Source organism: Mya arenaria, chromosome 4, assembly GCF_026914265.1.
Source record: "Mya arenaria isolate MELC-2E11 chromosome 4, ASM2691426v1".
NCBI classification, from domain to species: Eukaryota; Metazoa; Mollusca; class Bivalvia; order Myida; family Myidae; genus Mya; species Mya arenaria.
The window spans coordinates 26,264,293-26,289,057 of record NC_069125.1 but is presented as its reverse complement, the minus strand read 5'-3'; the positions used below and the strand labels follow the sequence as shown (position 1 = coordinate 26,289,057).

Here is a 24,765-nt window from a genome sequence, read left to right as displayed (position 1 = left end):
GATATCTGAACATTTATTTAGAAACTGAAAGTAAATTTTCCGAAAATTAAACGGTGCTGACTTTTTCACCGGACATTGTGACCGAAGAACACAAAAGTTTCGTCGGTCAAAATTGAAATATACCGGACATGTCCGACTGTCCGACGGACATTCGCATTGTCTGCTGTAAACCCCATATCGTCAGTTTTATTTCGGCGTAAAAATACACAAGATTTGGAAAATAGGTCAAAACACTAAAAATAAACACTAAAATCCACTATGGACGCGTAAGTTGTTAAAAGTTGTTTAAAGTTTAACGACGTATCGACTTTGAAATTTGAAAGGAATATGGGATGTTTTCCGTGTTTTAATTTTGTTTTTTTTACTCATTTTGTCACTTTCTTTGAACTTACCTTCATGCTCGTTTGTTGGTAAAATGTGTGAAAAATATCAATTCATCAATTAAAAGCAATCATTCATAATAGTCATTCTAAAATGCCGTCCAGGCTTTTTTATAATGATGGTTAGCCTGGAACCAGCTAACCATCTTTAAAAAAAAGCCTGGACGGCATTTCAGAATGACTATCATTCATAAGACCAAACAAATCCATATGAAAACAATGAATTTGTATACAAGAACCCTCCCCCACTCGTTAAGCACTCGTTAAGCACAACAATAGGCCGATAGATCAATTATCGGGTGATTGACGATGACCTCGACAACACACGTACCAATTAACGGATTAGTGTCAACATGTCCTGTGTTTTACGACCAGTGTCCCGGACATGCAAAATAGCTGACTTACATTAGCATTGCAACATGACTTTTTTCAAATAATTTGACGTGCAAAAACCTTACATTTCTGTTAATATACATATTTTGTGAGTATAAAAATGTAAGAATTATTGAAATATCTCATTAATAAGTGAAGATATAGCCATTTGTATGCACCCACCCTTCACCGCCATTAAAATGCACTAACTGAAAAGTCACGAAATCCTGACCCAAGTTTTTATTTTCATTGTAAGGCATGTAGAACTGCTCAAAAGGCTTTTTTACTACATGCAAACATAATAACTGAATAAAACACAGCAAATAAACAAACTAAAATAAGTAAACAGTTTCGTTACAAACTGAAACGAGTTGTACATTAATTGCAATTACCGGTACAGTTTTTATTTATTACACTGCTATTTAATAATGTGATATTGATGAAACCAATTATTATATTAATATTATATTATATTTAATAATGATGGTCAATTTATGAGTGAATTCCTTCTTTTTGCTGTTGTCTCCTGTTAAATGGTTTATAAATACTAATTTGTGATTGATTTTAAACATGATTCCCATTTGTAAGTTATAATCACATATAAACATCAACTCTGTATTTAAATAGTACATTTACATTACTTTAAGGCATAAAAAAAGAAATGGGAAACATGCTTATTAATTTTCCATATAAGCTTATGTTATTTGTGTTTTAAAAAATTCAAAATGAAGCCTTATTTGCATTCAATTAATATGCCTTACTGTTTCAATTTATTTTCTACATTATGTAATATGTAATTTATATGTCATATAACATGACCCATGATTGGAATAAAATTTATCTTATCTTTTCTTATTACACAAAAACAACGTTTCAGTTAGAAAACTACTGATGTAACCTAAATCTGGCATATTTCTCGGGCTTTATTTTATATAAACACGTCTTGATTACACACTGTAAACATATTTGAGAACGAAACGGTACGAAACTGGGGACGAACACAAACTTTGTGAAAAAAACATTGTTTATTTTACAATTATTTAAAGAATAGACATAAAATGTATTCATTCTTAATGTTTACACCTATTTACACAAGGTGTACTTGCAGTTTGAAGCTGTCAGCAACTGTTTCATGCATTAATCATAAAACATCTGACTAGGTGAAAACTGTAGTTTCATTTCGCGGCAGCCATTTTGGAATTTTGTTTACATTTTGGCAAAGTCTATAAATGGTCTAAGAACGTTCATAGTCCATGTGTTTTCGTATCAAAAGTGATAAAAAACTATGAGAGACCCCTCCCATGCTTAAAAACAAACCAAATAATCCTTTGTACTTGCCTTAAAACATGAAAAAAACGTTTAATCAAATTTTCACTTTCGTTTTTCTTTAAGAAAAACCACGTTTTCAGTGAACTTTGACTGATTTCCAGAATATTTCATCATCTAATTAACTATAAATAGCCACATGGTTCTCCGCAAATGTTGATATAGGTGTTTTTAAGGGTGTATAAAATCGGTACCAATATTGGGTCGCCTTCCGTGAAAAATTAATATTCATGAGATTCATAAAGGGAGACTACTCCAATCGACTTGGCATCGCTACTTACATTGGTAAAATTAAGATAATCGATTCCGATTCCGAGATTATTTTTTTTTCGTTTTTTTTTTTATGACTTTCCGGGACAAACATGCACCCTCCGTGACAGAGATACGATTTCCGGGACAATCCCGGACGTCCGGGACGTTATCACATGTATGGTTTAGGTTTTTTATCGACTACATTACCATTATTTTATGAATATTTATCTGCTTTATCTAATTTAATGTCATAATAAATAATTTTCAGCAAATAAAAATTCACATTACGGTATTTTAGTGATACTTAGCTATGGAAAGAAGAACAGTTAACAATATATGTATTTTGGACAAACTAAAAGAAAGAAATATATATTCTGTTTCAATTATTGTGGGAGCAGTACCATGCACATGATATACAGTAATGTGTGAGAATTTCCTTAGGGAGATAGATTTATTGCTAGGCGACTAAACAGCTTTAAATGAACCGTCATTCTTTTTTATATTTATTTCCATGTAATATTTTATGAAATATTGTATGAGCATGTGTTCTTATGTATATTTTATATGTATTTCATATTTGTTATGTATTTTATTTGAACTGTTTGTTGCATTTTTATTCTAATTATATTCTTGATTTTTAAAATAAATTTAAAAAAAAATTGCTTATTGTTGTAGGTAGTATATAAAAAGGTGAGAATTTAAGGGGTTGAAAAGTCTTCGTTTATTAGGGGTTGAAAAGTCTTTGTTTTGAGGGGGGGTGAAAAGTCTGAGCACTTTTAGGGGTTGAAATGACAAAGGGGTTGAAAAGTCTTTGATTTCACAAATCACAAAGGGGTTGAAAAGTCTTGGGGTTGAAAAGTCTGACGAGACTTTAAGTAAAACGAGACTTTACGCGGTAAAGTTAAACAATTAACCATTTAAATATTATTTACAGTTTATAATGGTTAGTATTGGATTGGTTTGTTCCTTTGTCCATTCGTCAATATGCTTCAGTTCAGTCGCGTTCGTATTATTTGTATTAAACCTGTAATCGGTATTTGACCAGCCTGGCCACTCCACTTTCAGACCACACCAAAGAAAATGGGTTGCTTCCCATGCACACACTTTTTTCAAAGACATTCAAACATTTGTCAACCTCTTTTACAAACACATGCATTGTACAAAAATAATTCGACAATTTGCACAATTCTGCTTTCGTATCATATGAGTATGTGTCCCAATTTTCAACAATGTCAGGCATCAAAGACTCTCTCAATTCTTGTAGTTGTTTATTGAATATTGGATTGATGGCACATTGGTCAGACATTGTTGCAACAATAGTACTAACTAAATGTGCAATGTCATTTTGATCATGTTTGAGTGCATTTGATAGTTCAAACTAATTTTCTTGAAATGTTTCAAACAATGTTTTTGAGTCTCCTCCAGCAATTTCTGACAAACCTTGGCTGTATGTTATATTATCTGATGTTGTAATCTGGAAAGATTGGAAATGACAATGGAACTTTGATGTAGCATCTTGATGTAAGCAATTTCCCTTGACTGTTGAAGCATCGCCACCTGCATTCACCATAGCCTCTGCAACCTGAATCTGTGCCACGCGTTTTGCTTCAATTCTGAGACGTGATAGGACACCCATACTAGGAAGCCTACTGAGTGTCGTCCCTGTCAAACTTTGCACAACTGTTTTCATTTAATACACCATTTTTCTGGCTGACACCAAATTCATTGACTAAAGTCATATTTGTTTGATGGACTTCTGATGTGTACTGGCCATTATAAAAGCTCATTATTTCAATATCATTCAAAACTTCATTAATCTCTTCGAGTTTAGCAGTTTGATTTTCCTTTTCTAAGATTTCATGTCTAATTGTCTAAATTTTATCATGATTTGTTTCCATTTCAAAATTTCTAGATTTTTTGACCCTACAAATCTTCACTAACAATGATTTTCTGTCATTTTCAGTGTATTTACTTCAGATTGCAGTGATTCATTTTTTTCTTTTACATCACTCTTTTCCAGTTTGAGTTGTTCCAGCTCTGTTTTTATTTCGTTAACCTCATTTTCTTTCTTTTATATGGCTTTCTCTCTGCGTTTTAATTTTTGGTTCAGATTTCTTGTGGAATTTTTCTTAACCTTTTCACATAACATTGAAATTCATTAGTTGTTTTATCTAGCTGATCTGATATGTGTTGAAATTTCTGTTGCCATAACTCTAGTTAATGTTGCAAGCTGTGAGATTCTCTTTTATACTTCATGGCTTCACCGTAGCGATCATTCATCATATCTAACCATTTCATCTGAATGTCAAGTTTTTTTCCATAATGTTCAATTTGAAAAGAAAGGTTTTCATTTGAATCTTCAACATGTTCTATTTCTCTTTTCAACTTGTGATTCTCCTGAACAACATTCCTTGCAGCATCTTGCACTTGTCTTATTTGGCTTTCATCTGCAAGTGTTGTATCTTCAGTAATATTTTTTTCAGACCTGTGCATGAAAACCAGATTGCAAAATAGAACACAATTCGACATCATGCTTTTGTAATCTTCACTCTGAGACATGATTCTGGTGATGATCGCAACACTTCAAACTCTTATTGAATTTTTCTGACTGCAACAGGCTGACATTACTTCTCCCAATTTCTAAAATTTCCTTGTTCAATGGTGGACCTAGAACAATAAAAAAGTTGCTCTGTGCATCGTCTACACATAGACAACATACGTCCAAAAAAAAAAAAAAAAAAAAAATGGAAAAAATGCCTACCCTCCTAATTTTTTGGGACAACGTTTCCTGAACCAGACATATTTTTTTTTTTGGCCTTATGAGAATGACTTGCGTCATTGTTTGGGCGGGCTAGTGAGTAGTGGGAGGGCAGCGTCAAAGTCACCCTATAAATCGAATTATTTTAGCTAGGTTTGAAATATAGTGACCAAACTTGGTGTATATGAGGAGTTTATGGAGACCTTTCATGGGATTGCGTTTGAGGGTCCTAGGATCAAAGTCAAAGTCAAAGTTACTTTTAATAGAAAAATGGTTGGTATTGAATAGCTTAAGTAAGGGTTGACATATTGCGACCAAGCTTGGTTTATATGAAGAGTTAATAGAGGCCTTGCAAAAGATTATGTTTTGGGCCCCGAGAGTTATGGTCAAGGTCAAGGTCACTGTTGCTAAAAATAGAAAAATGGTTGGTACTGAATAACTTAAGTAAGGGTCGACATAGTGTGACCAAACTTGGTATATAGGACAAGTGTATGGAGACCTTTCATTTGACTGCCTTTTGGCCCCCTAGGGTCAAGGTCACTGTTACTAAAAATAGATTACCGTTTGGTATTGAATAACTTTAGTTATGGTTGACATACTGTGACCATGCTTGATATGTAGGAAGAGTTTATGGAGGACTCCCATGGGATTGTGTTCGGGCCCCTAGGATCAAGGTCACTGTTACAAAAAAATAGAAGAAAGCAGTTGAAACTTAGTCTCTTCTGCCAATCATTAAAGATCTGGTTTTGTCACATCGCAGTTCTTGTTTACATTTTAATTTGATTGTGTTATTGCTTTTGACAGGCACATATTACATCATTATTGTTTTCATTTCTAAGACAAAGCGGCGTTGTCGAGTGTGCGGACTTATGACAGCTCTTGTTTCACCAGTTTTATATTTCAATGAAATATTTCAAGTATAAAAATAACACTTACACACAAATAAGTGGTAATAGTTAGCCCCCCCCCCCCATTCTGTTTTTGGTCTAACATTATCTTTGTTGATTGAACATCTTGTTAGTCGGCCATGATATTTTCTATTATTCCGTATTATTTCCTAGGACAATTCTATTGGAAACTGGCCGAGGTGTCCCGATTGATCACACTATGCTCAAATTAAACTAGAAGTACTAGATTCTTGAACTAACTGAATAACCTTCAATAAATGTAGATTTGCTTGTTTTATCCCTTACATCAAATAGAACTGAATTAAACATAAAATGTAATGAATTCTGACTTTGTAACATTATATTTCTTTTTCATAATTTAAAGCTCAGGTTCTGCTGATGGTTTTGGCCATTTTACATAACAAACCGCATCTACTTTGTAAAAAAGTCAAATTCAAAACTATAAAATTGAAAAATCTGGTAAACAAGCATACAACATTGATTGATGATAATTCTGAAGAGCAAAGTAAGGGTGTTGAAAACAAATTGACACAGATTTAGTCTGACAATGCTAGATCAGTTTTGTAAAAGTATCATTTTCATTTAAAAATATGTGTTATGTATTTCAGGAATATTTCATAACCAAGATGAGATGTGTGCTGTATCCATATAATAAGCATAGACATTAAATAATTTGATGTCAATTAGTTTTGTCAGTGTATCATTTTAATTAAGGATATGCGTTCTATTTTTCAGGAACTGTACTTTACCAAAATGGAATGTAAGATGTTTAGTGGCTTGTTGTGTGTTATTGCTGGCTGTATCTACAACAGGAGTGCTATCACAGTTAAATGACACTCATTATCCAATAGAAACATACGGTAAAACCATCTTTTGTAAACTGTGTCCGGCTGGCACTTACTGGATTAAGAATTGTAGTCCAGACGGTGGCCAGACAGGATGTCAGGAATGTCCTGATGGAAGGTATAAAACGGACTATAATCGAGCATTTTACTGTGAAAGGTGCACTGAATGTAAAGGAAATGATCAACCATCAGGTGAAATTTTGGTGGAGGCGTGTTCGCGATTTCACGACACGAAATGTGAATGTAAACCGGGGTACTACAGAGAAGAAGGACAGGTGGGAGACTGTGGAGAAGTGTCGCCGTGTATGCCCGGATATGGCGTGAAAAAATTGGGTATGTTGCTTTGCATTAACTCAAATCATAGGTACAGATATATTTTTACATGTATACATAAAAGGGTTGCTCCTAAATGCATGTAACATAAGAAAAAAAACTGCAGGATAAGTCGACCATGGAACAAAGTTAGGAGTTTAATTGACTCTACACATGTTAAGCAGCCATCTTCATTTATGTCAAAGCAGCTTTTCTTGTAAAGTGATCGTAGTAACGGAACTGCCTTTAAATTTGTATTCGTACTGATACAAACAGATAGCATCAGACCACTGTTATTTTAGCTCACCTGAGCACGACGTGTTCAAGGTGAGCTATTGTAATCGCCCTATGTCCATCGTCCGGCATTATCATTTATCTTTTTTAAAAATCTTCTTGTCTGAAACCATAAGGCCTATTCCCTTGATATTTGGAATACAGCATCATGTAGTGGTCCTAAACGAGCTTGCTCAAATTATTGCCCAGTGGTCTCAGGTTTTCTATGTATTTATATTTATAAAGTACTGTAATATCTTTGAAAATCTTCTCTGAAATTGCATGGCATAGACCTTTGATATTTTGTATATACTGTCTCATGTAGTGGTTCTTAAAACCAAGACTGTTTCTCTGAAACTGCAAATCCATGACCTTAATATCTGGTATGTTATAAGTCTCAAGAAGCAGCCCATTACAAAGGTTGTGAAAATAGTATTCCTTGGGTCAATGCTGACCAGCCCTGTTGGGGTCCCAGGTTTTCTATATACTTACATATATGGTAAAATTTAGAAAACTTTTCTCTGAATCTGCATGTCATGAAGACCATTAGTTTGGGTATGTAGCCTCATGTAGTTACCTTTCACCAAAATTGTTCAAATAATGTTCAAATATTGCCATTTTGTCGAAGCTGGCCACGCCCCCCGGTTTCTAGGTTTTCTGTATATTTATATATATATAAATCTTTAAAATCTTCTCGGAAACTGCATGGCCCTGACAACTGATATTTGGTATGTAGCGGTTAGTAACTATTTGCATCCAAATCAACCAGTGACTACCTTAGCAATCAATGCTTTTCTAAGCAACCAATGACTTCTTTATAGCAATTGCTTAAAATAACATAGATCATGATCCACAAAAAATAATTTGTGTATTTCGAAAGAGAAAACAAAATGAATGTGAACCGTTCTCTCTACATGTGCAAGTGGCTTCAAAGTGCAAGTGAAATAAAATTTAATGGCGTTTCCAGTAGCGTGCATGTATATGCAAGATGTTCATATCAAGGCGGTATCTGTTAAAGCTGCACTCTTACAGATGAACCGTTTTGACACCTATATTTTGTCTTAAAATGAGCCAATTTTTGCATATATATAGATGTCTGAGAACCAGAAATATAAGGCTGTTGACAAAGAATCAGACCACAGTTTTTCATATTTCCTTTCGAAAGTTGATGTTTTATGCCGAAAAACTCATTTTTCTTAAAGAGTTAGTAACACTTTGGCCACAAAATTTTCAAACGTAAATATTAAAAACTGTGATTTTATATTTTGTAACCAGTCTTGTACTGGTTTCCAGATGTTTATGCAAAGCATTGTTCATTCCAAGACAAAACAAGTTGTGAAGACGGTCAATCCGTGAGAGTGCAGTTTTAATTACGTGTTGCCCAATTATAATTGCTCTTTGTAACTTTTTTCTTGTCTGGAACATAACTAGAAAACTACTGAATGGAATTAATTAAACTTCATACAATGGTAAAGCTCAAAGAAAGGAATGTCTGTGTACAAGCACCATAACTGTGATTTAGCAAATTACTGAATTTATGCCATTTGTTGTGCTTTTTGTTGTCAGACTTTTGTCTGTATAATAACTACTGGATGAAATTTTGATACTTCATACATTGGTAAAAAAACACAAATACTGAAAGTGCTGTGCACAAGAACTATAACTCTATTTTAACTTATTACAGAGTAATAATTTATTATTGCTAGTGTTGTTCCAATGATCGATTATAATCGAAAATCGATTGTTTGGGCCTGAACTCGGCAACAATCGATTGTATTTGGTTATAATCGGTCATCAAAAAAATAAAATTAATAAGTAGTAAGTTTTCAGATGTTATCTTCAACAAAATGGCTGATGAAAGCCACAATGAGCAAGAAAATGAACCATTTGTTATACAACAACACTTAATAACTTCAATCATAGACATAACACATATATATGCATATAATGATTAAGAGTTTAATACTGTATATAAATAAAACTACAATTTAGGTACTATCTGGTATTAAAAAAAAACAATTGTACTATCGATAATCGGTTTCTTTAGTGGATAGTACATAGTCAGCGTGACATCGTGATTTCATTGCCAAAATAGTGAGAATCCCGACTAAACCGTGAAACTTGACAGGTATGCAATACTATTGTTAAATTACTATAATTTGTTAAGTACTATCCCGATGTATTCGGTAGGGTGTAGATGTCAAAATGGGTACCACACTAGTCAAACAGTATGCAACGTCTGGCCTTCTTTGCAGTACATTACAAAGTTACCGCTATATATCCCGCAATTATTTTGAAACTTAAAAAAACTTCATCTCAACGTTTGCGATAAGCATTGGCAGGTTTTAATTGGCAGGGTTTATGTTGACCATCGATTCAGACATTGATTACACTGAATACTTTAAGTAATGAATAAAGGTTGTTATTATGCTCTTACAGAAATGAAAGGTTTGATGGGACGCAAGTACGTTTAACTTTTTAGTGGACTGGCCACATTTTCTTGTGTAAACTTCTAAATGGGTCAGCCATTGTTTATTGGTATTGTTTTACCTAATTTAAATCAATAATGGCTGTCTGCTGATTTTTTTTAAATAAATGTATTTGAAAACTTTTGAAATACTGCTTTCTCATGGGACAACAGAAAATGTTGACCACTAAATATCTCAAGTTGCAGAAATAAACATGAAAATTGGGAAAGCTGATATATTAATTCTATTTATTAGCCACATTTATTTCAAGTTCATTTAAATATAATTTCAGCCAATGTTGCCATGTTTAGTAATGATGATGCAATGATGATATAAATCTGTTTTTGTATCCATGATTTTAGTATATAGTGTAACGGTAAGCAATGTCGTGACTGAATGGAAACTCAAGTCCATAATTACGAAAGCAATATTGCAAAATTACTTAAATTAGACATGTTCTTTATATTGTATGATAAAAAAGAACTAAGTTATACTTAATGTCCCTACTTACAGCGAACAGTCACAAAGATACAACATGCGAGAGATGTGTTAACAGGAAGACCTTCTCCAACATCAGTTCTGAGGTGATGCCATGCCAGAACTGTTCACTTTGTCAGGAGGGGTGGGTGCAGAAAACTCCATGTACCGAAACTGTGGACACTGTCTGCATTCCAAAAGGTGATTTATTATGCCCCCTTTCGAAGAAGAGGGGTATATTGCTTTGCACATGTCGGTCCGTCGGTTGGTCCGTCGTAGACCAAAGCTTGTCCCAGTGATAACTCAACAAGTCCTGGACATATGGTCAGGAAACTTGACATGAAGGTTGGGCCTGACCAGTAGATGACCTCATTGATATTAGGGCTCACATGGTCAAAGGTCAAGGTCACAGTGACCTTTTGATGGAAAAATAATTTTAAAGCCTGTCCGAGTGATAACACAACAATGCCTAGACCTATGGTCATCAAACATGATATCAAAGTTGGGCCTGACCAGTAGATGACCCCTATTGTTTTGGGGGGTCATCGGGCCAAAGGTCAAGGTCACAGTGACCTTGAATGGTTAAAGGTTGTCTGTGTGATAACTCGACAATGCCTGCACCCATGGCCCTCAAACTTGACTTGGAGGTTGGACCTCACCAATAGATGACCCCTATTGTTTTTGGGGGTCATCGGGCCAAAGGTCAATGTCACGGTGACCTTGAATGGTAAAAGCTTGTCAGAGTGATAACTCGACAATGCCTGCACCTATGGCCCTCAAACTTGACTTGGAGGTTGGGCCTGACCAGTAGATGGCCCCTATTGATTTTAGGGGTCATTGGGCCAAAGGTCAAGGTCACAGTGACCTTGAATGATAAAAGGTTGTCCAAGTCATGACTCAACAATGCCGGCAGCCATGGCCCTCAAACTTGACTTGGAGGTTTGGCCTGACCAATGGATGACCCCTATTGTTTTGGGGGATCATCGGGCCAAAGGTCAAGGTCACCGAGTGATACCTCGTCAATGCCTGAATCCATGGCCCTCAAACTTGACTTGAAGGTTGGGCCTGACCAGTAGATGGCCCCTATTGATTTTAGGGGTCATTGGGCTAAAGGTAAAAGGTCACAGTGACCTTGAATGATAAAAGGTTTTCCGAGTGATAACTCAACAATGCCTGCACCCATGGCCCTCAAACTTGACTTGGAGGTTGGGCCTGACCAGAAGATGACCCTTGTTGAATTTATGGTCAAAGGTCAAGGTCACAGTGACCTTGAAAGCAAACATGACAATTCCTGGACATATGGTCATCAAACATAACATGAAGGTTGGGCCTGACCAGTAGATGACCCCTCTTGACTTTCGATGTCTTGGGCCAAGGTCAAGGTCACAGTAACCTTTAATGCAAAAAGGTTAACCTTAATCTTTTCCCAGTGATATCTCAACAATGCCTGAACTTATGATCATCAAACTTGACATAAAAGTTGGGCCTGACCAGTTGATGACCCTTATTGATTTTAGGAGTCATTGGGTGGTCAAGTTCACAGTGAACTTAAATGCGAAACTGATCGAGTGATAACTTGACAATGCCTGCACCCTTGGCCCTCAAACTTGACTTGGAGTTGTGTCTGACCTGTAGATGACCCTTATGATTTTAGGGGTCATCGGGCCAAAGGTCAAGGATCAAGTGACCTTGAATGAAAAGAGCTTGTCTGTGTGATAACTTGTCAATACCTTCACCCATCATGCCATGGCCTTCAAATTTGACATTTAGATTTTTGGTGACCAGCTGATGACTCCTATGGATTTAGAGGCCATATAGTCAAAGGTCATGGTCATAACACACTCTATCCTCACACTTTGAATGGTCATAATCTTAAAACTGCCTCAACGCCATCCAATGTCAGTGACAAATCAGCTGTCATTTCGATCCATGCATATTTCATTCAATTGTCCATATAATCCTGACAACATGGCGCTCAAGGGGGGGCATAATGTTTGACAAACATCTCTTGTTGTTATAGATATATGTATTTACATTAGGATCGTTTAAGTTTGCTTGTTCTTCAAAAAGGGTTTACGTTGTGTCAGACCCTTGATGGCTTTGTCCTCATACATGTATGTTCATCCGGCTGAATTTTAACTATGGCCATAACTCAAAAATAATAATAAAGACTTTGTACAAATATTGCCGTAGGCTGAGTCTATAATAAACACACACGTATATTAAGGTCCATAACTTCGGCTTTGATAATGTTTAATTAATTCCCCTGGTTTGATTCAGTAACAGACAAGCGTTAAGGGTTCGCTCTGCAGCGCTCTTGTTCTAAACTTTAAGCTGCTTGAACTTGCAACTAGGTTTTGCTGGCGAGAATACTCAAAAATGATTTCAAACAGTTTTAGCTTCACATTCAATGATTTTGTTTCAAACAAAAATGACTGCTATTTTCGTCTCTCGATATTCATCTCCATTGATATCATATCAAAGATGGTTAGATTAGGCCATTATAAACTCATTTGAAAAATCTGGAAAGAGTACCCTAGAACAGTTTTAGAAGGATAATGAAATATTACTGACCATGCTTTAACAAAAACACAGCAACAAGACGTATTGGTTGATGATCTGGAAGTTGTTCCTTTAAAGATGTTGTCAGAAGTACAGCACATTTTACTTAAGAAAATATTCAACCATTTGTTTAATAAAGATATTCCATAATAGGAGTACACCAGTTTTGGTATTTATTATTTTTGTCTCAGAATCAGCTTAATTGGCACCAATGGTTTCAATTCTGTCATATAAGACAACTCACAATAAAACAGATCGCATTTGTTCGAAAACAGCTGAATATTTCAATTTTCTTATATCGTTAGTAATGCTTTAACTCATAAAAAATAAATTTTCGAACACAAAAATGACAATCTGCAATCTAAAATCTAGTCAGCCTATTTTATTGGTTTCCAGTCATTTACGATAAAAAGTGCCTGATTCCAAAAAAATTATATAATAAAAAATATCAATTTGATCAATCTTTGAAATGCAGCTTTAAAACCAATTATATTTACTTTCATTGTACTGGATACAATAATAAGTATATCTTTGATTTAATTCAGATGAAGTAGAGGATGGCAGTGTTGGTAATATTGTGGGAGCAGCCTGTGGCGTAATATATGCAGTTGCAATACTTCTTGTTCTCATCATCATTGCCTTTTGCTGTCGGGAAAGAACCAATGAGGTTCTTCAAAAGTTGCGTAGCAGGTACTTGGCTTCTCACATATATATGAATATGCTTTTAAGCTTGCTATTATAACGCACCATTTCCATTTCACTTCATTACCAAGTGAGATTAAGGAAATAATTTGAGCAACTTTCTTTCATTTAAGAATAAAACCATCATTTATTCCATCTGAGACTTCCAGATCTCAGAAATATTTTGTGGTCCTTTACTTTATATTTTCTCTTGCCAGAAGTCAAAATATTTCAAATGTTCATACTTCCAGATTTCGAAAATATTTTGTGACAATTCGTCCAAAAGAGTTGAACTTTGACTAGTAGATCTTTCTTAATAAATAAGGCATGATGCATGACCGTCACCTTACTCAGTTCATGCTTCTGGCATTTTCTGAAGACCATAACAGACACTGGTTCCTGGGATTAGGCATAAATACATATGCTAACAGACACAACGTTCTTCAGTGGGTGACAATTGGTGGTGGCGTTTTATGTTCCACACATTTGTGTATAATCATTGTGTCTCGTATGTTGCCTAATGTTTGAACATATCATTTGCGTCAGTTTTGTAGATACATTATGAGAATGTGAACCAGAAACCAGAGTTCATTCTTGCATATGGGGAGTAGTAGTTAATTAGGGAAATAAGTATTGTTTGAGGTAGGGGACTATTCAAATATATGTTAGCCAGAAAGATGGTACTGCGATCAAGCTGAAGTAAATTGCTAAATATTTAATTAAACTGGACATTCTTCTGTATTTACTTTGCTTTTAAACATTTGGTCACTAACAAATGAAATTGGACACTTGATGAAAAGGTTTTGAATTCTTTTTTTCTGTGCTGCTGGATATATAGACGATGTCAAGAAAACCATGATGACGAGGAACAAACCAACCCACTACAGCAAGGTGGTACACAAGACTGCAGTAAAGTGAGTAATATTTAGCTGTTCGAGCCATTGTATTCTAATAGCAGCTACCTTGGTGACCATTAGTGGCAGCAGTGTCATAGTTAAGTCATATTGCAAAAGACCTAAATTTCAATAACTTGAAAATCGTTAGAAATATTAAAACCAAACTTGGTACACATGTTATATATAACAATATATTTATGAATGACAAGACACTGTGCATCTGACTAATACATTTGCTTTGCTTGACTGGGAAAAACAAACATGCTCATCTGCTTGTAGTGCTGTTTCTGTAAAGTCAGGGCACATGCTGGTTTAAAAGTACCCATACATTCAAGAAACTTCCCATATAATTATTCAAGAATATAGAACGGAGGACATGAATCTATGATAAGATACCATTGTTATTGAAAGTATATGTGCATACAGAATGTTAGCTGTGTTTATTATATGAAGACCTTGTACTCCTATAATATAAATGTACTGATTTACAATAATGTTCATTGGCTTAACAGTTTTGGGACTCCAATAGACACTAAATTTATAATTCAATTATTTCGATTTCAGCATATCAAGATAGCAGTGGAAGATCCCCCTTGGCTTTCCTTTTAAGTTTTGGGTGAGCAAATAGTCTGTTAATGCATGAAAAATGTAATCGTATTGCACAAACAATATCATTTTATTGATATGGGTTGTTCCAGGAAAAACTTTACTGGTAGAAGGATCTGAACTATGATATATTACATGTTGCCATGATTTGTAAACTACGTTCTGATATACAATACTCGTGCTATGTTTTGTTAAGCAATGTTCAATTATCCATTCCGTAATTACTTTTTACATATTAATCATTTTGTAAACTGTTATAGATATCGCTGTTTTTGGTTTATTTTTTTTGAAATTCATGTCTGACTGATGTCGGAGCTGTGTGCTATGATGTGATTTCAGTTTGATGTAATTTAAGTGTTATCGGTAATGACTAATAATGATTTCTCTGTCTGTTCTTTATTCCAGCCATAAGTTAACATTGTTTGAATAATTCATGATCCTGTTGGATTAATTTATCTGTGATAATTTTCTATATTTCTGTGATTAATATAATCATTTTTTTGCGATTTTTTCGCAAATTGTTTATTGTATGTTGATGTATATAACACGAATCTTGATGTGAGTCTTTACATATATATTCTCATACAAGCTGCACTCTCACAGAATGATCATTTTGTCAACTTTTGTTTTTCGTCATGGATAAACCGTGACTGTCTGAAAAGCCGTGATATAAGACTTATGACATTCAAAGACAATATTAAACTAACTATTTAATTACACTTTTTACATCTTGAAAATAAACTCTTATCTTCAGAATACTGTTTTACTACTATGTAATTCTGATAAATATGTAAATGCAATAGCTTGTGTGTTGTTCCGCTTCATGTTTGTTATACCCTGACAAACGAAGTTTGAACTGGGTATATTGGAGTCACCCTGTGGTCGGGGGTCGGTCCGTTGCTTTTTTCCTAGTCCGGATGATTACTTGAAAACAACTGGATGGAACTTAATTAAAATTCATAGAAGATAGAACGTTTTGAGAGGATTGCAGTGTACAAGAACCATAACTATATTTTAATTTATTACAGTTATTGCCCTTGTTTCTTTTCCTATATGGAGCTTGAACACAAATTGATGGAATTCAATTAAATGGTTAAGCACAACGAAAGGAAGTGCAGAGTACAAGAACTATAACTTTATTATGGCTTATTACAGAGTTAATGCCCTTTGTTACTTTTTCTTGTCCGGAGCATAACTTCAGAACTACTGATGGGATGCAGTTGCACAAGCACCATAATCCTATCGTGTATTTTAAGGTAGCACATCCCTAACGGAAACCTCCACTTGAAACTCTTTAATTGTAATGCTTAAGCCTATGTTGTAAAGCAAAGGACTCTTTTGATCAAGATCATTTTTTTCAGTAGCTTATATTCTTTAAAGAAGTTAATTTTTATTTTCATTAAACAGTAATTATCACAGAGTTATTGCCCTTTGTTACTTTTCCTCGTTTGTAAAATAACTTGCAAACTAATAGATGAAATTTAATTCAACTTTGTACAATAGTAAAGCACAATGAGAGGAATTCCTGGCTGGGGGGGGGGGGCGAAACTAAAGACAAAAGCATAAGTAACAGATTGCGAGGCTAGTTTTCACCATGAGACTTAGTATTGGAATATTTAAAAAACTTTGATAATATTTTTCGCAGAACCACCTGCAAGATTTAAAATTAATTGCACAGAAATGTTTCTTAGGTCATCATTTATCAAATTCATTCAAGCTATGTTGGTTCATAAAAAAACATGGCCGGCCGGGGGCAAGGCTAGTGATAAAGAAAAACACATTTTCCCCATAACCATCAGGTATTGAGCTTAAAAATTTAGTATAAAGCATTATCTAGTGGGGCTCTAAACCCTTTCCTATATTCCAAGTTTTTTGTTGCTTTGTTGTTAATAATGTTGAGAGGTGCATTACATATTTTCCTTATAAATATGGATACAATTAAAAATCTAGGAAGATACGATGATATATTAATGCATGTAAATGATTCATGTGTGCTTAGTTATTAGTGACTGTAGCTGGTACTCCTTGTATATAGACTCTTATAACCTTTGTGTCAAATATTGGCAGTACGGAAATGTTTCAATGTATTTTTGTGTAGAAATGTTATATTATGATGTATAAATTGCATTGAAAAAATGCTTCAATCTAAAGTTTTTTAGCTCGACTATTTAAAGAATAAAGAGGGCTATACTACTCGCCCCAGCGTCGGCATCGGCGTCCGGTTAAAAGTTTTGGGGTTTTCTCTTATAAGTCCAATATCCTTCATTCAATTGACTAAATACTTCACACAGGTGTTCAGGGCCATCACATGATGAGGTTAGATAACTCCATATTATTCTTTACACATATTATGGCCCCTGATGGACTATGGAACTTAGGTTAAAGTTTAAGGACAGGTTGGGATATTTATTAATAACTTCTATACCCTTCGCTCAATTGACTTAATAATTCACAGTGAAGTTCACACAGTTGTTCAGGACCATCACATAATGAGGTTACAAAACTCCATATTATCTTTAATACAAGTTATGGCCCCTGATTGACTTAGGTTAAAGTTTTACGCAAGTTAAAGTTAAGGGCAAGTTGGGATTACAATAAAAAAAATCTATACCTTTCATTCAATGCACTTAATAAAATTCAAAATTATTTACAACCATCTTACAACAAGAAACATAACTCCATTTTAACCCTAAATACAAATTATGGCCCTTGATTTTTTTAATTTCTTTTGAAAGGCACATTTTTATATTCTTAAACACATTTTCATAAAGGGAAAACAAGTTATTTAAATGACTTGCAGCATCAAAATCACCTTACGTATCGAATAATTTTAATTAGGTTTGGCATAAAGAAACCAAACTTGGTAATATTACATCATTATTGTATTCACTTCTAAGTCAAAGTTGCGAAGTCGAGTGCGCTGTCTTACGACAGCTCTTGTTGATACATCAAATTGCTTCTTAAATAATTTTTTGTTTCGTATGTAATTTTATTCTGAAATATGAAAATTGTATAGATGAATCATCAGTAAGAACAACTAAATATAGGCTGAGCTCTTTGTTTTGGGGCCAGCCAGGCAATGACTCTTTTATAATTTAAAAATAGGCAGAAATTGAGAATTATAAAGTGTTTCACTGAATATCGTTTATCCTTTATCTACGGAAAAGGTCTGTTTTCAGTGGGATGGCTTACAACCACTAGACAAGATGTGGCATATTTTTTCGGCATGTACTTTGATTTCGTGTTACGTGTTACAACTTTTTTTGCATTTTCAATTAACATTCTAACACAATGGCAGGTGCTGATATTGTCAGGACAGTGGACAAAAAGAAATTTGAATCATTACCTGTAGGTAGGGATTGACCGAATCATTGGAGCAACAATGCCTTTTATATGCTACTGTTTCTGATAATAGCAGCAAAATCTAGTAGTATTTAAATAACATGATAAATATAATACCTCCTCTTAGCAATACATTCCAAAGATTTTTCCTATTAAGCTTTTTTAATCATAAATATTTACCAACAATGTACCATGCTGTAATTCCCATGTATGTAGTGTTACTTAAAATTTTGCTGTTTAAATATATACGATTATTCTTTAAGATTTACTCTCGAAAGAACTAACCATTTTACAATGATATTTTAACTAGCTGAACTATACGCATGTGCACTGGTCGTACAGCTCGGAAAACTAGTTGATGTTATCACTGTTTTCAGTGCTCTAACCCGTCTTACTTTTTGTAACTCTATGCATGTATATAATAAGGAATAACTTTTGTAAATACTTGTTCCAATATGTGTAACTATTTTAAACTGTGTGCTTTTATGCTTTTATTTCCAGGTCACAAGCCCATTGTTATGTTTTGATATGTCATGTTGTTTGTTATTCATGTAGCTCATGTTTTTTGTTATCATATACACGACTTTAAATACAGATATTTGTGTCTTGTATATTGTACGTTTGTAATCTTATGAACGGCTATATTAAGACACGGCTATTGTAAATAATTGGTTTAAACATATTTTATTCAACATATCTCTATATACATATAATACACGTTAAATATAATTTAAGTATTTGCATTAATATATTGAATCGGATTGAAACGAAAGCATAGCTTATAAAGTTTCTCTCCGTGAGAATTAAGTTACACGTTATGCAGAGTAATGAGAAGGTTAGACAATTTTAATTACATGTATATATGTTGTTAATGAAAACATGCAGAATATTATCTTAAGAGAACGAAAGAAAGCGTTTGAAATAGTGTATAAAAATGATGATTTGGGTAACAAAAAAAAGATGGATGGATGAAAAAAAGTAGACAGAGCGAGAGTATATGTAAGTTTGATGATAGTTAGATTGATGATAGTTGGGTACCTGTACCGTTTGGTAGAAAGGGTCAAGTCTGGGAATATAGCATAATCAGAAGCGTTTCGAGTTTTGTAAGAAGCTATGAACAAAACTGAAGATTTTTGAGTTGCTCTCGTTGTTAAGGGTAGGATCACCGTTGAGAATGATATCAATGTCAACACGTGTGATTCTAGACATATCACGAATTAAGGTTTGTCGAATATCCGTATACAAGGGACAATGCAGGAAGAAGTGAGTGCTACTTTCAACTTCACCACATTCGCATAGAGCAGAAATTATTATGTTTTTGCAAAAGAGGTGATAGTTAAGGGCACTACAACTAGTACGCAGTCGAGCGTGGAGTACCTGCAAGCGACGGCTACCGTTGTAATAGTATGGAGGGCAGACTGAAGATTGATTTGAAATAGATCTCTTGAAAGAAGCAATAGAAGGGCTGTCCCGCACATCCCGAGAAAGTTCATTCCATGCACGTACAGAAGAAGGAAGGAAAGAGGAAAAGTAAGAACTAGTACGTGACATAACCGTTCTTGTATTAGATGCATTGCGTAGTGGATAATTATGAGAACCAACAGTTTGGGGTGTAAGGGATGATAAATACTCAGGTACAAGGCCGTTGTCCATTTTATAGAAGAGACATAGTTTGTGATTGAGTCGTCTTTCTGAAAGAGTAGGCCAGCTCAGTTCCTTGTGAAGAACGGAAATAGATACTAGCTTTGTAGCCCCACAGACGATTCTACCGGCCTCATTTTGAATCTTTTGAAGTTCATTTTTTTCGTAGTCTGTACAATTATCCCACACTGTATCAGCATATTCAAACCAAGATGTTTGTGCGAGTTAGTTTCTGAAATTTGTTGACCATACATAGTTAACTCGGGGTAGAAACGAGGTTGTCGTTTTCGGGAAAACAAAATTGACATAGTTTTTGCAGGGTTAAAGGTTACTAACCATTTATCAGCCCAAGTACTTATGCTATGAATATCCCTCTGGATTATTTCAGTGGCCCTCAGGGGCTCATCAACCAGAATGTATAGACTGGTATCGTCTGCGAATAACCTAATATTACTACCAATATTAACAACAATGTCATTTATGAATATAAGAAATAAAAGGGGACCTAGAATGGAACCTTGCGGAACACCGGCCTCAAGTTGGGCCCAACTAGACCTGGAGCCAGGGAGAACTACGCGTTGCCTACGATTACTGAGATAGTCACGGAACCACGATAGTAAGTTGCCATGGACACCTGTTTCTTGAAGCTTCACAAGCAAACCCTTGTGCCAAACTTTATCAAACGCCTTGCTAATATCAAAAAATACTGTTCGAACTTCAAGGCCATCATCTAATGCCTTGCAAAAAGTGTTGTAAAGGAAAGTAAGTTGATTAACAGTGGAGTCACCTGGCCGAAAGCCTGACTGAAACGAGGTTAGAAAGTTTATATCACGAAGATGGTTAAAAAAATGTTTATATACTGCCCGCTCGAACACTTTTTCCATTGTATTAAGTAGGGAAATAGGACGATAGTTTACAGGAAGTGTCGGATCTCCCTTTTTGAAAACTGCACATACATTGGCATCTTTCCACTGCTTGGGAAACTGACCAGTAGAAAGAGATGTATTAAAAAGGGCACACAGCGGGCGAGCTAAACAGTGCGAGCATTCTTTTAGTATTCGGTTGCTTATTCCATCAGGACCTGAGGCTTTGTTTATGGGGAGGGAGGTTAAAATGTCGGTGATATCACTTGGTAGCAAAGTTATATTATCAAGATTATTATTACCGTAGCGATTGTTTACCGGCGGAATGACATGACCACTATCGTCTAATAAAGATTGGTTTCTAAAATGTGTATTGATCAGTTCAGCTTTATCAGCGTCATCTAGACACAGTTCTCCGTTAGTGGGATCTTGAATTGCATTGATACATGGCTTAGATTGAGGATTAAGAAAAGATTTTAAAATCGTCCACCAGCCTTTAGATTGGACAGACCCAGAACAAATCTTTTCTGAAAGATTAGAATAGTAAGTTTCCTTTGCACTCCGAATGGTCAGAGTGGTTTCGTTTCGAAAACTTCGAAACTTATCCCAAAGTAGTGTTGAGTTTTTACTCTTAGCATTTTTATAGTACCGTTTACGCTTGCGAATGAGATTTTTTAAATGCAAAGTCATCCAGGGAACGTCGTCTGGTCGAATAACGACTGTTTTAGTTGGGATACATCTTTTGGCGTGATTCAAAATTGCGTTAGTTACATTGTCAGTGTATGTATTAATATTTGGATCAGAAAGAGAGTCCCATTCAGTATTGTCGAGACGAGCTCGTAGCTCCTCGTAGTTACCCCTGTCGTAAAACCATACTTGCCTCGGAAACGAGGTTGTCTTACACTTAGCGAATTTAAGTATTCCAAATATAGGACAATGGTACCGAATATTGGATGGGAGAAAAGGATCCCCAACACCCGAAGATATTAAGCTATTAGTGTTTGAAGCGAAGATCAGATCTAGTGTGGATGAGGTATTTTCAGTAAAGTGGGTCGGCTCGGTTATAACTTGCGAAAGTCCATAGACAGAACATAAGGTTTGAATACGCCTGGAAGAACTTGAGTTGCTTGAGTTGTAATTAAAATCACCAGTTATTATGACATCACTGATTCCTGTATCAATGGCAAGTCCCACAGAGTCCTCTATAGAATCACAATACGCGCTAGATGAGTTTGGTGGTCTGTAAAATGTCCCAAATAGTAAACGCTTACGGCTTTTCAAAGTAATTTCGACCCATATGCTTTCCAGGCAATTGATTTCTAAGTCTAGGCGGCGAGTGAAGTGTATACTATCCTTGATAAATACACAAACACCACCATGACTGTCGCCTGGTCTATCACGTCTCTCGACCGTGTGATAACCAATGAAAGATATATCTTCGCAAGAGATTGATTCATTAAGCCATGTTTCAGAAAAAGCTATAATATCAAATCCATTCAGTTCAGAGAAAAGTATATCAACCTTGTTTTGCAGGCTTTGTACATTGTAATGGATAAATGAGACGTGATGTTGTGACAAGAGGAGTTTTGATAAATCTGAACTGGATTCTGTTGAACATGATGAAAATGAATCGGGACCAGGATTACGGTGAACATCACCAGATAACAATATGAGCTGGACAATCCATAATTCAAATACAATGGCAGAGAAAACTGAGTAGACGGCTATTGTAAATAATTGTTCCAGTAGTGTGCCTATTTAAAACTATTTGCTTTATTTCCAGTTAAAGCTCCTTGTAATGTTTTGTTATGTTAAGTATGTTAGTTCTTCATGTCAAAAAATAGCTCATTGAGCGTATGTTTCTTGTTAGTATATGCCTCACATTATTTCTTGTAAACAGATTATGTATTATCTTGTTAAAACAGGATTGGCATGGTGAAGTTAGTAGAAACAAACGCTGTTAAAGTTTTGGTAGTTAAGAAAACTACGATAGATGTTTTATTTAACTAAAGATATATTTATACAAATCGTTTAGTTCTAGATAAAGAAAAGTGCCGATATGTCAAATAAAATATCATTAAAATAAACAACTTTTTTCTTGTTTGAAGTTTCTAGAATAGTTACGATCCAAATATCTTCCAGAAAAGTATCATGTTAATCCGGATGTTCTCATGTTATTATCTAACGTTGATATTGGTAAAAGAGTCTGAACATTTTGTAATTATACATTTCATAAAAGAACTTGATATTATATGTTACTAATGAATTCCATTTTTCCGGAGCTGGATTCAAAACTAAAAAATAACTTGAAAGAATTTATTTAATTTAGGAACGAACATTGATACCGATATGAAGTTGTGCACATTGCAAGATTTGTTTTTATAAATCTAGGGCACTTTACTGCAATTTTATCTCCCCTTTCTCAATTTTATAATGCAAACTTGAAAATTGGTACATATATAAATGGGAATGTGAAGTTGTAATCATTACTCTGGGGTACTTCATTTCAGATTGATATTCCACTCAATTATTTTAGAAGCCTTTGAACAATCACCACCAAATTTTGTCAGAATGAACATTGGCATAATTCAAATTATATAATCAGTCATATCGCTGTAGTCATTTAAGAGTTATTATCTCCCGCCGAATTAAAGGTTTCTGGAGGGGGGTATTGCTTTGGCATTGTCCGTCTGTACGTCATTCCTTCCGTCCGTCCTTCAGACCGTCCGTCCGTAACCATATGTTGGTAGGCATAGATCAGAAAATGTTCAAACTTGGTCAGAATGTTCCCCTAAATCGAACCACTTGTAAAAGTGGGTCACATGGGGTCAAAACTAGGACACTAGGTCAAATCTTAGAAAAATCTTTGGAACAAACTAGAGGCATTATGTATGGTCTAATTTTCATGAAACGTGATCAGAATGTTTTCCTTGATGAACTCTGTATCACTGTAATCACTCGAATGCAATCACCCTTCAATTATGGAAGATACTTCGAATCAGTCTTGACCGCTCAATTACTTTTGAAGCCTTTGTCCAGTCATAACCAAATTTGGTCAGAATTTGTATGCGCATTTTACCTCCGACAAGATTGGTAAACAGCCATATCGCTCTTGTCACTCAAAAGTTATTGCCCTTTGATGATAGAAATAATTTTGAATTAGTCTTGTCTGCTCAATAGCTAAAGCATTCAAACAATCATCACCAAATTTAGTCAGAAGTTTGATAACCAGCCATATCGATGTAGTCTATCTACCTTACACCTGTCTTGTCCTATCAATTGCTTTAGAAGCTTTTTCACTTTGTTTCATATGCTTATTTTGACGAAATATCAATTGCACATCGCTCTTATCAAATAATTTGAATAAATGTGTTGTCTTATTCAGCGGGATGGAGTGTTTCAAGTACTTTATAATGCACAATAAGTCGAATAAGGAATCAAAGCACTGAAAGTGCTGAGGGACGGTACTGCATAAAGCTGGCAGCAGGAGTGTTAAAACTGGTAGTATAACTGTAATATGCGTGGCAAGAGGTGAGTGAATCGCCCTTAAACTTAAACCAGAGGCTTAAGCTGACGGCAACACTGGGGCGAGTAGTATAGCCCTCCTTATTCTTCGAATAGTCGAGCTAAAAACTGGGCAACAACTAATAGGATAAGACAACATCTATTTTGGCTTTGGTAAGATGCAAACCATAAAACATGAACACTGTAATGCATACGTAAATAAATTTTATTGTGAGGTTGTAAATGTTTTAATGAATTTCAAAGGAAAAATGTAATTAAAAACATTTAAACAATTAAAT

General features: G+C 34.9%; 1 protein-coding gene across 1 annotated transcript; it reads left to right on the top strand.

Annotated features, from left to right (window-relative positions):
* The first annotated feature begins 7,021 nt into the window (after positions 1-7,021).
* Positions 7,022-16,653, top strand: LOC128231894 (tumor necrosis factor receptor superfamily member 5-like). Its single transcript, XM_052945148.1, has 6 exons — positions 7,022-7,174; positions 10,408-10,572; positions 13,479-13,623; positions 14,453-14,528; positions 15,075-15,126; positions 15,522-16,653. Exons 1-5 carry the CDS (start codon positions 7,147-7,149, stop codon positions 15,117-15,119), a joined length of 459 nt encoding a protein of 152 aa, XP_052801108.1. The 5' UTR covers positions 7,022-7,146; the 3' UTR covers positions 15,120-15,126; positions 15,522-16,653.
* The last annotated feature ends 8,112 nt before the right edge of the window (positions 16,654-24,765 follow it).